The 14,296-nt window shown below is 36.2% G+C and overlaps 1 protein-coding gene across 2 annotated transcripts in view; it reads right to left on the reverse strand.

Moving 5' to 3' along the window:
* Positions 1 to 365: 365 nt before the first annotated feature.
* The window catches only part of LOC140331345 (acyl-CoA dehydrogenase family member 11-like), a 47,760-nt gene continuing 33,829 nt past the window's right edge, over positions 366 to 14,296 (reverse strand). For both annotated transcript variants that reach the window (XM_072412302.1, XM_072412304.1), the window contains 7 exons: positions 10,844 to 10,910; positions 9,919 to 10,004; positions 8,548 to 8,619; positions 5,845 to 5,999; positions 4,385 to 4,501; positions 1,786 to 1,895; positions 366 to 940 (listed from right to left, as the gene is read on the reverse strand). In XM_072412302.1, coding sequence (XP_072268403.1) covers positions 829 to 940; positions 1,786 to 1,895; positions 4,385 to 4,501; positions 5,845 to 5,999; positions 8,548 to 8,619; positions 9,919 to 10,004; positions 10,844 to 10,910 — 719 coding nt within the window. In that variant the 3' untranslated portion in view covers positions 366 to 828. The remainder of the gene's footprint in view (positions 941 to 1,785; positions 1,896 to 4,384; positions 4,502 to 5,844; positions 6,000 to 8,547; positions 8,620 to 9,918; positions 10,005 to 10,843; positions 10,911 to 14,296) is intronic.

A 14,296-nucleotide genomic window follows, 5' to 3' on the forward strand; every position in this document is an offset into this window, starting at 1 on the left:
CAGCCACCTGGCAAAGGATATGACTGATTTCTTTACAACAATCATTCTTCAAACACTAACAAACAGAGGAAAAACAAAGAAAAAAAAAAGTCCTTGTGAAGAATAAACTTCTATACATGTTAGAAAGGGATGTTTTGCAGGCATATTGAATTCTTGTTAAGTCTCCCACCTTAGTTATATTGACCTAAATGGTGCATGCAATAATCAGGCCATATTAAGTTATTCATTTCAGTGTTTTTTGTGATGGGGGAGGGAATCACATCAGTACGGATGGAAAATACAATAATACAAACATCACTATTATAAATGCGGAATAGGCTAATGCACTTGAAAAAGGCTTGGAAGATAAAATTATTTTATAACTGTTGTCTTGCTTCACAGCTTCCTTGTTTATTTAACTTTAAATCATATAACAATGAGTGAAGATAAATTACAGGTAGACAGGTAAGATCATATAATTAATAGTATGTTACATTTTACTTAGTGTAAATAAATGCTTATTGACTGCTATGTATTTCTCTGTTTATTTGCCAGTTCAGTAAGATTGATGAAATCTGTTATTAGTTCCAAGCAAGCAAATAGTTTCCGTGGTTTTGAAAATGCTGGGAGATACACCACAATGTCTGACAGTAAACATGCTGATAAAGATTCCAAGTATTCTTCTTCTAAATAACCAGCCTACTTGAGAAGACATGGAATATTCACACAAACATTAATTATCATCCCACATGAATTAGTAGAAAACATCAGCTAGATTTGTTCATTTTACATGGTTTAGGAATTTTGTTGACAAGATTAAGGCAAGTGGATAGGGTTAACTTGAGAATTCTACATTCTTGAAAATAGCTTTGCTTGTTCCATAAGCTCCATTTTCGCTATGGCTGAGAGATGAACTTCATCTGGGCCATCGGCAATACGGAGGGTTCGAGCAGCTACATACCTGAAAGAGACATAGATTTTAATTACAATAAAGTCCTACTCAAGGCAAAACTTCTGGTTTTATAGAAAGTAAGGGTGATTAGAACCTGTGTCAATTGTTTGAAGCCAGTGAGGAGCTTTTCCTCACTTCCTTCCAGAACAGGAAGTAAAAATAAATAAAACATAATAATATAATAAACCTTTTTGTTAAATGAACTAAAGAAGAAGTTAGAAGTTAGAAGAGTTAGAAGTAAGTGAAAAGAATCTCAATAAATGGGTTATGGAGAGCATGTGACGGATTTACTGTTTCCGAACATATTCAGATCACAACCATCCCACAGTAACTCAAGCACCTCATGAAACTAATTGTTGCAATACCCCTACTGGCAGGTAACATAGGATCACCTGGGGCACAAAATCTAAGCTACACCTGGTCTTCGCCTTGTGCTGCTAATCCTAGTGATTTTCTCTTTGATGCAGTTTTCTAGGTCGCAGCTCCCTGGGTCACCCTACTAGAAGAAAGACCAGCAAAGGTAGGCTTCTGCGTGGAAAAGAAAGTCAGATGTGATCACAAAATGCACCACAGATAAAACCATGTAGATATATAAGTAGAAGGTTAGCACTGGCACCAGGCAAGGTGGCATCAGTAACTAGGCAGAAGGTCAGGGCAGGTGGCAGGCAAGGTGATGTTGGTAACCAGGCAAAAGGTCAGGGCAAAGTACAGGCTGGGTATGCGATAGGGAGCATTGCACAGGCTAAATAGAGCTGCAAAATCACAGAACCAAGCATTTGCACAGCATGCTAATATAGAGCATTTTTTGCATGTTTTCATTAAGTTTGGAATCCATTGTAACTGTACAAACTTACATGAAAGCCAGAGGGAAATCTTGAGAAACCCCCGCTCCTCCAAAAACTTGAATTGCACGGTCAAGCACCTGACAAGCCATTCTAGGTGCCACCACCTTAATCATTGCAATCTCAAAAAGAAAAAGAATAAGATTATTACAATATAATTCCAAACAATGTCTAATTTTTAAAGAATTACAATAGGTTTTATGCAAAATATATATAAATATTTATAAATCTGAGGATTTGAATGTGGCCATTGACAAAGGCTCAAAAGCATCAATAGGAAAGTCAGACTACATATTTGGTATTTGTAATGGATGGGGTGGGCGGGCGAAACCAAGGCTCCAGAGATGAAGTGCACCTTTGTCATTAGCAGTGTTAAGGAGTGTTGCTACACTAAAATGCAAAAAAAAAAATTGGTAAAGAAGCCTTGTGGTACCTGACCTTCACAAGCAGAAGACTTGGAGGAGGCCTGACCTTCTTCCTTGGCCGTAAGTTTTGTGCAGACTGGTAATCTTTGGGTAGTTTCTTTAAGACCTATTAGGTTTGTTTTCTTTTTTTTTTAATATATCAAAATATCAGTGAAGACACAAAGCAGTGCAAACACACTCTTTGTTTACAGTGGGAAAAAAAATCAAATATATCCAGTGTAATAAAAACATCTAAGTCAATAAAGAGAGGATGTATGCACAATTGTAAAAAAACACTATAAACGCTTAAACCATATTTACTACCAAAGCTTTATTTGGGTTTTCGATAGACAGAGAGGGATTAAATTCCCTGTTAGTTTTTTTGTTTCTGTTCCTACTGGCGATAATTCCCTTCATTATCACGAAGACACAAAGAAAGTCATAGGAAGTCTATACAAAGTGAGCAGAAAGTCCCTCTCAGACATAAAAGGTGTGCCCATTGAAAGATTTCCACGCTAATTCATGTCCAAGGGGCATTCATAAAAATGTTAGATTTTTCTCTCAGAGGCAAGAGTCACTGGGACAGCTAATGAGGAGGTAAATTCCCCTAGAGATGACCCAGATGATAAAAAAAAATAACCTGAGAGTTTCAACATGTTTCCACAATGTTAAAAAACATTTTCATATAGCAAAACTGTATTACTATACTATGCATTCTTCAACAATGCAAAACATTCTTCAACTTCAACAAAAGACAGCAACAGACATGTTATAGCTGTGATTAATTTAATTGTACTTAACCCGTTTATTCCAAATCATAAAGGCCAATTTACACCATAAGTGTTGGACCCAATGCAAGCACAAGGGAATTAATATTCTGTCTGTCTGTTAAGGGAAACATATCCAGCAGGGATCCTATGATCTGAGCCACCGCATTATCACACTCTGTTTGTTCTTTTCGGTCACTTGCAGTAGCAAGGAGGACAAGGAAATAGCAGCATATCCTGCTTCCCTTCACCTGAGCAGCCTGAGATGTACCTTCTTGGTATCCCCAGCACATACTCTACTACTCTACTCTACGGCTATGCACAGCTGAATAGGATTTCAGGAGTCTGAGAGATTAGTTCTTAGCTTGATTATGCTCTGCCATTAGCTAGCTGCTAGGGCTTTATAGCTTTTTTGTCACCAGTGCCTGCTGTAGCATTAGGTTGGGTTAACCTGATGCTGGTGTTTTTGTTTTTTGATTTACTGTTTTTGACACTCATTCATCTAACATAGTTCACAGATCTGTCCTGGCAGATCCATGAACGACAAACAACTGCAATACAAGTGAAGAGGAAAGAGTGCAGCGAGGTGCAGCTCGCTCGTTCTCCCCCTCCCCTCTCTATAGAGCAGAACGGTGCTTTATGTATAGCGCACGTTCATGCATCGTTCAGTCTTTTGTTGTTGGAAAGGATGGTGAAAGATCCTTTCAAATGACAAAAGTCTAACGTGTGTACGCAGCCTTACAATCCTCTAATACTGTTTGTTGATCAGGCTTGTTAGTATAATCCCAACCTCTATCACTTTTTTGGGGAAACCCAGCCCCAACATACAGTTATAGAAAAAATTAACTAGGAGTTTTGTTTATGGTTGTAAAATCATTATACTATAATAAACTAAATAAATAACAACACTTTACATGAAAAAGGCAAATTTGAAACATTTTAACTTTAACTTTTCAAAACAAAATATCTCACATACAGTGGCTCAGAGTATCAGCATATGTGAGGCCAGAACACTGTTGGCATTTTCCAATGTTCAAATATAGTAACAAATCAGTCAGCAGGGAGGGTGCTTCCACTTCCATTTTTTTAGACACAGTATTTAGTTAGCTTCTGTTTTCATCTAAAACCCTGAAGAAAGGCTTGTCATTGCTTTAAGTCACATAGACTTCCACCCAGCAATATAAGAGCTGTATGTGACTGTGGTTACTCACTAGAACTACACTGAGTGGTTGGAATGCATTCACAGGGGTTATGTATTTTTGTTTTTACAGGATGTTATTTTCCTTCACATTTATTCTGACATTCAAGCACAATTGCGTTAAACACCTAATGATATAAACAGGAATTTGGTTTTTAATAGCTGTTGTCAAGAATGAAAAATCCTGTATGTGTTGGTGTAATAAACATCCAGTTAAATGAAACAATTTTCATACTCTGTACCTCTTTTCGAGCCCGGGCACTGCCGACTGTGTCTATGGCTTTAGCTGCTCTCAGTGTCAGCAATCTAGCTTGCTCGATGGCAATGCGGCTTTCAGCTATCCAGTGTGCGATCACTTCCTGAGCAAAGAAAAATACAAACACCACAAATGTTTATATGTATATATACTTATCCTGTAATAGAGCAGAAATATAAATTGTTTCTAACAGGAAACAAAACACCTCTGTGTTGCCTGTTTAACTTTCTTTATCATATTGTGACATCTGTTTATCTTAGGAAATCCTAAATAAAGAATTTTAAGAAATGGTGCAATTAACATTGATATCACACTTGTCCAGAAAGAGCCAATGCGTGGGAGCTTCATTAGGGCCAAGAAATCTTTCTTTTACATTCCAAGATGAAAAAAAGCCGGAACAAGCACCAGACAAGTCACAAAATCTTATCAGTAACTGCATTATAGTGAGAAGAGATAAGTAGTAACTTATATTTAAAAGCATGTATCATACCTCCATCCTAGGAAACTACTAAGCTGTACTGACAGAAAAGCTTAAAAAGGGAGCAAAAACAAAACAAAAAGTAAAAAAAACTATCTTCCGTTTACTGGTAGTAGTAGGTAGAGGAAAAAATGGTTTTCTATTGCTTGCTGCTGTTCACTGTAATAAGCATACTATTAATTTTTTGGTAATTCAATTACTAATATTTGATGGATTTTAGCTTTGATAGCTTTTAAAACTAAACTGTCCCAGCAAGAGACTTGAGTATCATCATTTGATAAGCCAATCAAGCTACTAAATACATTATATCCAAAGTGACTCATATATTGTCACAGATTTGTGACTTCCAGTCTGATTTCCCACATGGTACCCTCAAATTTTATGACTTAACCATGTATTTTCCTTTGCCATATCATAGCTGTACTGGGCACTTTGAGCTTTGGCAAATAATTTAGCAAGTCAAGAGTGGTCATTTAGTCAGGTAATATAGTGGGCACTGCCGAATAGGATGATATGTCAGCATCCTATCCAATGTCTACTTGTCTGGGGTCAAATATGCTTAGTGGATAAAAAGGAAACACTAAAAAAAAATAAACCACATATAAAACCCCATTTTACTTTATTACAATATAGACTATATTTACTGTAACCAAAAACAAAGCAAAAAAAAAAAAACTTTAAGGAACCTAGACATTCATTAACTTTTGGAGTAAGCTTTGCTTTCAAATATAAAAAAGAAACTGCAGTTTGTCTTGGTCATTAAAGAGTTACAAGAGCTTGCAGAACAGCAAAAGATTTCTTCTGCACACAAGTCATGCACACGGCCCCTCCCCCCATCAAGCCTCTATCCTGCACACGAAAGAGCAGGGAAGTCCCATTTGCATCTAGGAGTTGTCCGTATGTTGGATGTCCCTAACTCGGGGACTACATGTACAAACAACTGAGGAGGAATTACAACACATACTTACATGATGATACAGCTTTTTCCCAAAGGTCTTCCTTTGTGCAGCTCTGGCACACATCAGCTGAAGGGCGCTCTCTGCTGCTCCAATGCACCTCATGCAGTGATGAATGCGACCAGGTCCAAGCCGTCCCTGAGCGATCTCAAATCCCCTGCCCTCACCTGAGATAGGAAAAATATTACATATAAAACAATATGATGGTTCTTTTAGTTGGCTAAGTTATGTCACTACTGGTCCCCCGCAGCAAAAACAATTCAAAATAAGCCCTCATCTCTGTACATTTAAGCATTGGAGAAAAATTTGTTTTCAGAGTTTACTAAAATTTTAGCTTTTTTCCTATTAGGACAGAACCTCTGCAGACCGTCAGTACTTTTATGTACACCATCATCAGGTGTTTCTAAACTGTTAGAAAGTTACTGAAACCAGCCTCTATCTATAGGTTAAACCTTTGAGAAGGAATACCTTTAAAATAAGAGACGGCTTGTTTTATAGATAAACCCTGGGATGTCTATGTTCCATTGCAGGGTACTGCCATCTTCTTCTTACTCTCTTCCTTCTTGAAGTCACTGACCATCTTGATTGGCCAAGATGATGTAACTTCTCCACAGGCATGCAGGCGTCCATTTAGAGCCTGGTATCTGGGCAGCCAACGCTAAGCTGCACAGCTTAGTGATTCTGACAGTTGCACAAAGTGATCAGGCAGGTAAGAATGCTTATTGCTAAAGGGACATGTCCCTTTCTGCAATAAAACCCTCTCTGATCTCAAATCTTTAAAGTGGAACTTAAATTCCACTTTAAAAATATGTTAATACACAGGTGCACCATAAAACACTCATATGACCATTTTTAAAAATAGCACAATGGTCCTGCCATACTTTAACAGCTTAGGCATTAGTAAGGAAATGACAAAATTATCTAAACAAGCCAAAGTATCCAAACTGGTACTAACATGCTCAGTTTTTCCTTATCAGACCAATCTGTTGCATTTGTGATTGGTAAAGTGTAGGCTGACAACTTGGAAAACCATGTTTGCCAGATGGTGAGATTGGTAGGTCATGGTGACAAAATAAACCTACAGGATAAACCTATATGCATCAAATAATTACGAATACCTAAAGTTAAAACAGCAAGATACAAGACTTAGTAGATAAGGGCAGGTTCAGACCCGCCTTGGGATTTAGTTATCTCGCACAACTCTCCAATTAAACATTCGCAGGGCAGCACTTGAAAAACCAGTGTCTGCGTTTTGACAGCTAGCAGTAGCTAGCAGTAGTTAGCGGTAATGCTGCCCCGTTCATTCTCTGTGAAGCTGCCACTGGGAGAAGCTACACATAGAGGCAGCAGTTTCCTGGCATGAGGAAGTGGTAAATGCACTGCATCCTCATGACCAGTGTGAACATAGCCTTACAGTCCTGCTTTTTGATTTTGTCCCCAATCTTGTAACACAGTTACATTTTTATATAAATATTACAGCTTACAGTTTGATTACTTTTGGATAAATAAAAAATTAATTTATGTATACCTTGGCTATCTTTGTTATTGGTTTTATTGCAGGTGAAATAATAAAATATATGTAATCTAGGAAAGTGTTTGCCCTTCTGCTGTCTCTCTTTGATCATAACATATAGGAAATTCCAGAAGTCACATACAAGATTCAGATTTTACATAATATATTAATAAATAGGTCAAGAAAGTGGATTATTTCTCTTCTGATTCTTTTCCAGTAAACCCAGGGCAGGGGTGGCAACTCATTGTTCAGAATTAAGGAACTTGGGTACATATATGCAACTAGATCAGTTCATTTAGAAGAAAATAAAACTTTAAAAGAAAAGGGAACAATTCTTACATTGACAGGGTGTGAATTAGGAAATTAGATGCCTGCACTATAATTACACATACAAACAAAAGACAGACAGACACTTCTGTAAGACTAGATTACACAGTCCTGGGTATTTACAACATATTGGCAGACATAGATAAAAATAAGTCATAAAAAAAAAACTGCTGAGTTAGTCATTAAATGACGTATGCCAGAACCTTTATTGTAGAAGGGACAAGTGATGTGATTAGCATTCTCAGGACTGTGTTGTGCTTGAACACTGAGCCACACATGCATGGCCTGGTGTACACAAACAGAAAAAAGTCCTGACAGGCAGACAGAACGATCTTATAGTCTCTTCTGCCATTAAAAATGCCAGTCCAAACATTTTAAGTGGAGCTAACTTCCACTTTAACACAGAAAATTAAATATAATTGTATAAATGATTTAAATCAAACAAGGTATATCATTAGGCTTTTCTTCTGTCTAGGAATAGAATACAATATAATTTAGGTATTTTTTATAGATTAAAATGAATGTACATAGAAACATGTTATTGTCATCTTTGTTACAGTGTAATCCAGAATGAAGTCATTAAAATGCCAGCACTCTAAAGCCTCACCCTTGTTTCCTTTCCAGTCTGCAGAGGGGAAATTTTTATTACTGTTTATGCAACTTTGTAACATCAGTTCCCCTTGGCTCAAAATGAAGTAATGGAACCAGTTTTGGCTTACTTATTAGTTCTGTATGGTTTACTGGTAAAAATGTAAACACAAAAAAATCCATACCATTACAGACTGCTTATTGCACAAAAAACAAAAACAAAGTGAAACTCATGAAACAGACTCACTGACTAAAGAGAATGTTTTTGTAGAGTGCTTGTCACTTACCTAGGATTATATTAGAGGCTGGGACCCGCACATTATTAAAGTGCACTTCTAAATGCCCTCCATGATGAGTATCTGAAAACATATTCAATGATTAGGTCTTATGTCCTCTATACATATATATCTATATATATTACTGACAATTAAAGAAAAAAAAAAAACTTATGAACCTAAAGTACATTATCAAACCTTTTCCAAAAGAAGCACATGACAGCTCATACACTCCCCAAACCTAAAATCATAATTTATTTTTTCTTTAAAAAAAACCTAATAGATAAACTCTTATCTATTAAATCTATCTCATTTCATATAATGATGCCATAATGTTTGCTCTTCCTGTTCCTGTGACAACACTCCACCTTTTTTACTCCAAAGTGTGCCCTCCTGCTGTGGAACTACAGACTGCCATACTGACACACAGAAAGCCTGCTAATTTTCCCATGCAAGCCAGAGAAAAACAGAAAAAATATAATTTATCTTGGCAAATTAGGTCCAGAAAAAGGAGTAAGATCACAGAAAGTAAAGTTCCCACCATCCACCCTACTGACTATCTACACACTGAACCACACAGCAGGTGGTAACATAAACACTACAAAAAAATCATGCAAAAAAAGAACATTGTTCAACATTTTTTATTTTTTGCAAATTTCAAGATAGTTTGTCATTATCCATAGGGCTAAATGTAAAACTGCATGATTTTTCTTGTACATAGCAGAAAGAATGTAAACAACTTATTTGGTTGTTCATAAGGAAGAATTTTTGTTAAACATTATTTTTTAAATTATTTGCCACCCTTCAACCAATAGACTAAAAACAAGGGTTACTCATATTGTTCATCACCTCAACCCTATTACACTATACTTTCTGATGGGACATAGATTCAACTATTATAGAATGAGAGCTTGAGATGAAACGTGGTGGTTCATTTTCTGCTTATGTCTTCAAAATAATGACTAGAAGATTGATAGGAAATCAAATATTCTTTTTATGACTAATAATCTTGCTTCATATCTATGCTGCCAACCACAGAGATGCAGATCAGAAACACAATGGAAACTTCTGGGGAAAAAAACAGAATCTTTTCATGTTTCCGTAATTACAACTAAACATAACATTGTTTATAATACTATTGTTTATAATATATTGTTATTTCACAAACTTCTAAAAAGCTAAGCTAGAACTTGGGCTCTATTTATAAAACAGGGAACTTGACATTCCCTCAAACATTCCCTGGTGGGAATCAATTAATGTAATTAAAACACATGGACCAGGAAGATTTCCACAAGGCAATATTAGTGGGAATGTCTGCTTCCCAGTTTTATAAATACAGCCATAAAAGTGTATCATTATTCATCATGTGAATAAAGCATTTACCTTCATATCCAAACACTTTCAGGACTCTCACACGAATAACACCTTCAGTGTCCATGGGTACAATGATCATACTATGCTGCTTGTATCTGGGCAATAAAAGGGAAACAGGGAACTGTGAACAACAATGCTATTATTTGCAATAAAGATATAAATGATTCTATTTAGAGAGAAGCATTGTGTCCCTAAGCATTTGTTAAAATGTAAGACCAAAAACTTGTTTTCATATTTGTGAAAGTGAAGTGAAGAGATGTTCTCCCACATCCTGTCATCCCCACTTTGGCATGCAGCCTGAGGCAAAACACTTTTTTCAGGTAAAGATTAAGACTTGACCATACCCATGTCAATGGAAAACTGTTTTTTTTTGCTAGAATTGAGCTTTACATTAATGTCAAACTATGAAAATATACTGTTTTAACATTTACAGATCTGAAACAAATGTTTGTATATTTTTATATAATTCTATACTAAGTAGCAGATAATCATTAAAAAACATTAGCTAATATAACCTTGATTTAAATTTATGTATTTATGTGTTCAGCTAGTTTCAGCAAGGAAAAGTCATGGGCAAGCAAAAGTCATGTTTTTCTTTTGTTTGTTTTTTTTTACAGTAACTTGCACATAATCTCTTGAAAGGCAAAAATGTACTTAAAGAGCAAACAGCCTAAATCTTTTGTAATTCAACCTCCATCTCCCATATCTGATTGCCCATAAATCATGGTGTAGTTGGGATATGGCATTCTAAAACTTCTCCCAGTGACTTTAAACATATATTTTCTTTGATGAGACGAGCTTTGACTCATCACTGAAAAAATGTCTTGGTTTTAAACTACTGTGCCTTAATTAAATAATTTTTATGGTGTTGTAGGTGTCAAAGGTATCAGTCTGATATTAGGTATACTATAAAGGATCAGGCTGATAAACATACCTGGAAGAAGAAGTGTTTGTTGTTTTGCCCATCACAATTGCCACTTTACAATTAGGGTTTCCAGCACCTGCAAAATGCAAAAATTGATGGTTATAAATATAACCAAAAACATTAAGGATTTGTGAGATCAATATACTAACATAAATGCAAAATAAAAAGCCCTCAGGTCTGCACTAGTGATTGATAGAAGCACTGTCACAAGCTTCATAATTCTGCAAGGCCAGTAACCCATAGTGAACAATCAAATTTAAGCACAAATACAAGTGCACATTGTTTAATTTACAAATAGAATGCTTAAATGTCAGCTATTTATTGCCCAGTACATTGGCTGTGCATGACAAATAGGATTAGTTGTGCAAAATATTTTGCACCTCCTTAAAAGAACCGCTCCAAATTTTTTCACTGGTGATCCTAATGTGATATACTGAAGTTAAAATGAATGAACAATCAGTAAAACGAATCATCCTGTAACAATCCTAAATGTGAGAAGGAATGAAACTGGGTTGATTTACTTCATTTTTCACAAACAGTGGTAAATCTGATGTGTACTAAAATAATACCTAAGCCTGTATTTGTGTATACAGTTAGGTCCATAAATATTTGGTCAGAGACATATTTTTCTAATTTTGGTTCTGTACATTACCACAATAATTTTAAATGAAACAACTCAGATGTAGTTGAACTGCAGACTTCCTGTTTTATTTCAGTGGGTTGAACATAAAGATTGCATAAAAATGTGAGGAACTAAAGCCTTTTTTTAAGACAATCACTTAGTTTCAGGGGCTCAAAAGTAATGGTACAATTGACTCAAATGCTATTTCATAGGCTGGTGTGGGCAATTCCTTCATTATGTCATTATCAATTAAGCAGATAAAGGCCTGGAGCTGATATGAGGGGGGGTTGCTTGTATGCTGTGAACAGACAACATGTGGTCAAAGGAGCTCTCCATGATACAAGTCATCCTTAAGAACACTCTACAGCTTAGGAAGGCGCCATCTTGGAATTGATCTGGGAAACAGAAAGCTGATGCTATAACTCTTTAAGTCTGCTACCTGACTTTCCTACCACACTCCTTGATGGGGGGAAGGGGGGGGGGTTGTATATGCTTCGTGACCCAAGCAAGTGCAGGAGGGTATAGCTGTGAAAGAGGCAGAGAAGCACAGAGCAGATCGGGGAACTGCCAATCGCTGCACTTACCAGAATTTGTAAAAAACAAAAAAATGCTAGCATAGATTTTTAGTACAAACACTCCAAGGTATCTGTTTTTAAACAATTTGCATAGTAATTTGTTTTCACTTCCTACAGGTGTGGATGGCAAGGTCATGATTAGTTATATCCTGCATACATGCACATTTCACAATTTTGTCCTGGGCATTAGGCAATAAGATAATGGATACAACATTGATAGTGGGTTTATATTAATAGAGAAATATAGTGGATGAAGCAAAGCTTTACTTGGATCATCCAATCACGCGCAAGCAAATTTGATTTCTACTTTTCTAAGTAAACAAGTAAAAATCATCCTAGGGTTACCAAAATACCTACACAGAAAGAGCTAACAAGAAAATAATTCACTTGAATTTACTATCTGGGTGTGTTTCCCATGGGATGCCTATCTAGTTTCCTGACTGTATTGCCAGCAAAGCAGAATGACTTTTTCCTCAGTCACACTGTCTGACATTCACTTCTTTGAAAACAGTTGGATATAACTAGGGGAATATTACAAAATCATACTGTTTTCCATCCTGGATCCTACAATGTATTACACCCACATGTGTGATTAAACAACAAATACCAAACATTCATCAATATTAGAAAAAACATAGTACTGAATCCAATATGGAGCAGGTCAGTAAAAATATACTATGTGTGTTCTTCAGTAAACATATACTTTTCCCTTCACATGTATAATATTATATATAAATTGTCAAATATTTGCTGAAAAGACAGACAGTAAAACACATGAGGGCATGCACCAAGAATTTTATAGTTTCTAGTCCGGTCTTTCTCAACCTTTTTACCCAGAAGAAATCTGTGAAATAATTTTCTGGTTTCAATAAACCCTTAAAATACTTTCAGATCTTGGGAAACCCCTGAATAAACCGATTTATTTGGGAGTAGGTGACGATTTGGCCTTTTAAATTCGAGGCCATTAGGAACAATGTCCAGACTGGAATACAGCTGTCATGCAGCTGGCTCTACCATGTGGAGTTGGCCACAGAACTATGCAGGCATCATCAAATGTTAGGTCAGTCAGCTACAGTTCAGGAAACCCCTAGAAATCTCTGGAGGAAACCTGGGATTCCACAGAATCCTGATATAGAATTGCTACTTTTGTTTCTGCCAAGTATAAGTGACAGGACCAAGAAATGTTATGTATTTGTATGGTGCAGGGGTAAATGTATGTGTCTGCATACAAACAGTATCATAGGCTGAAGGAGAACATGACTTTCCCAAGGAACAAGCTGTAGAGAGAAGAGATAAGAAGCATTGTTAGTTTGAGGGCATTGTCCTCAATACCAATGGAGTGCAGGGTCTAAAGCTGCGTACACACTCACTTGCAATAATTATCGTTGGAAACAAAAAACTAACAACCGATCGTCCAATAATCGTTAACAAAAAAAGTGCACAACGACGCCGACGATCAAGGATTGTCGCTGGAAACGAACGACAGTCCCGAGGGATCTGATTGAGCGACGATCATTCACTATCTATTGTTTGTACGGCCGTTCAGTGATCGTGGATGTTTCTGCAGTACACTTTCTCCTTTACATGTCACTTCCTGCATCGTTCAAACGATCATATCTAGCATGTGTACACTGTTGGTGGATTATATTTGAACGACCATATTGTTACAAGATGCACAGAATTGTGCACAATACCATTGTTCAAAATAATCGTGCATAATTGTGGATAATCGTTAGTCGTTCGTTTTCTAATGATAATTATTGCAATTGTGTACCTAGCTTTAAGGAGAAGAGGGCTGACAGTGTCAGAAGCAAAGGAAAAATACAGATAAAATTAACATGCATCTATGGCCATCTGTTACTAATGAAGGTCCCATCAAAATTCAAAATGATTCCTAAATGAATCCTGTAGTTTTTATTTAAATTACTGGGGAGGACATAAAGGACATCCATTGACCTGTAGCTACTTCATCCAAATCCTAATTTTCTACAACAAAGCACAACTTTCCAAGCTCTAAATAAAATGAGAAAGAGAAGTTGTTGAGTCATGCACAACTATTTTTCATTAACTGAATTCTACAAAAACTGACTCGCATATGACCATACTATGTGGTTGAAAGAAGTGCTCAGCCAGCAACCAAGCATTTATTCCTTTATCAAAGACATCATTTTTTTTTTTTTTATATATAAATAAATAAATATATATATATATATATATATATATATATATATATATTTATATGACCACATCACACGCACGGATACA

The sequence above is a fragment of the Pyxicephalus adspersus genome, chromosome 5 (assembly GCF_032062135.1).
Source record: "Pyxicephalus adspersus chromosome 5, UCB_Pads_2.0, whole genome shotgun sequence".
NCBI lineage: Eukaryota > Metazoa > Chordata > Amphibia > Anura > Pyxicephalidae > Pyxicephalus > Pyxicephalus adspersus.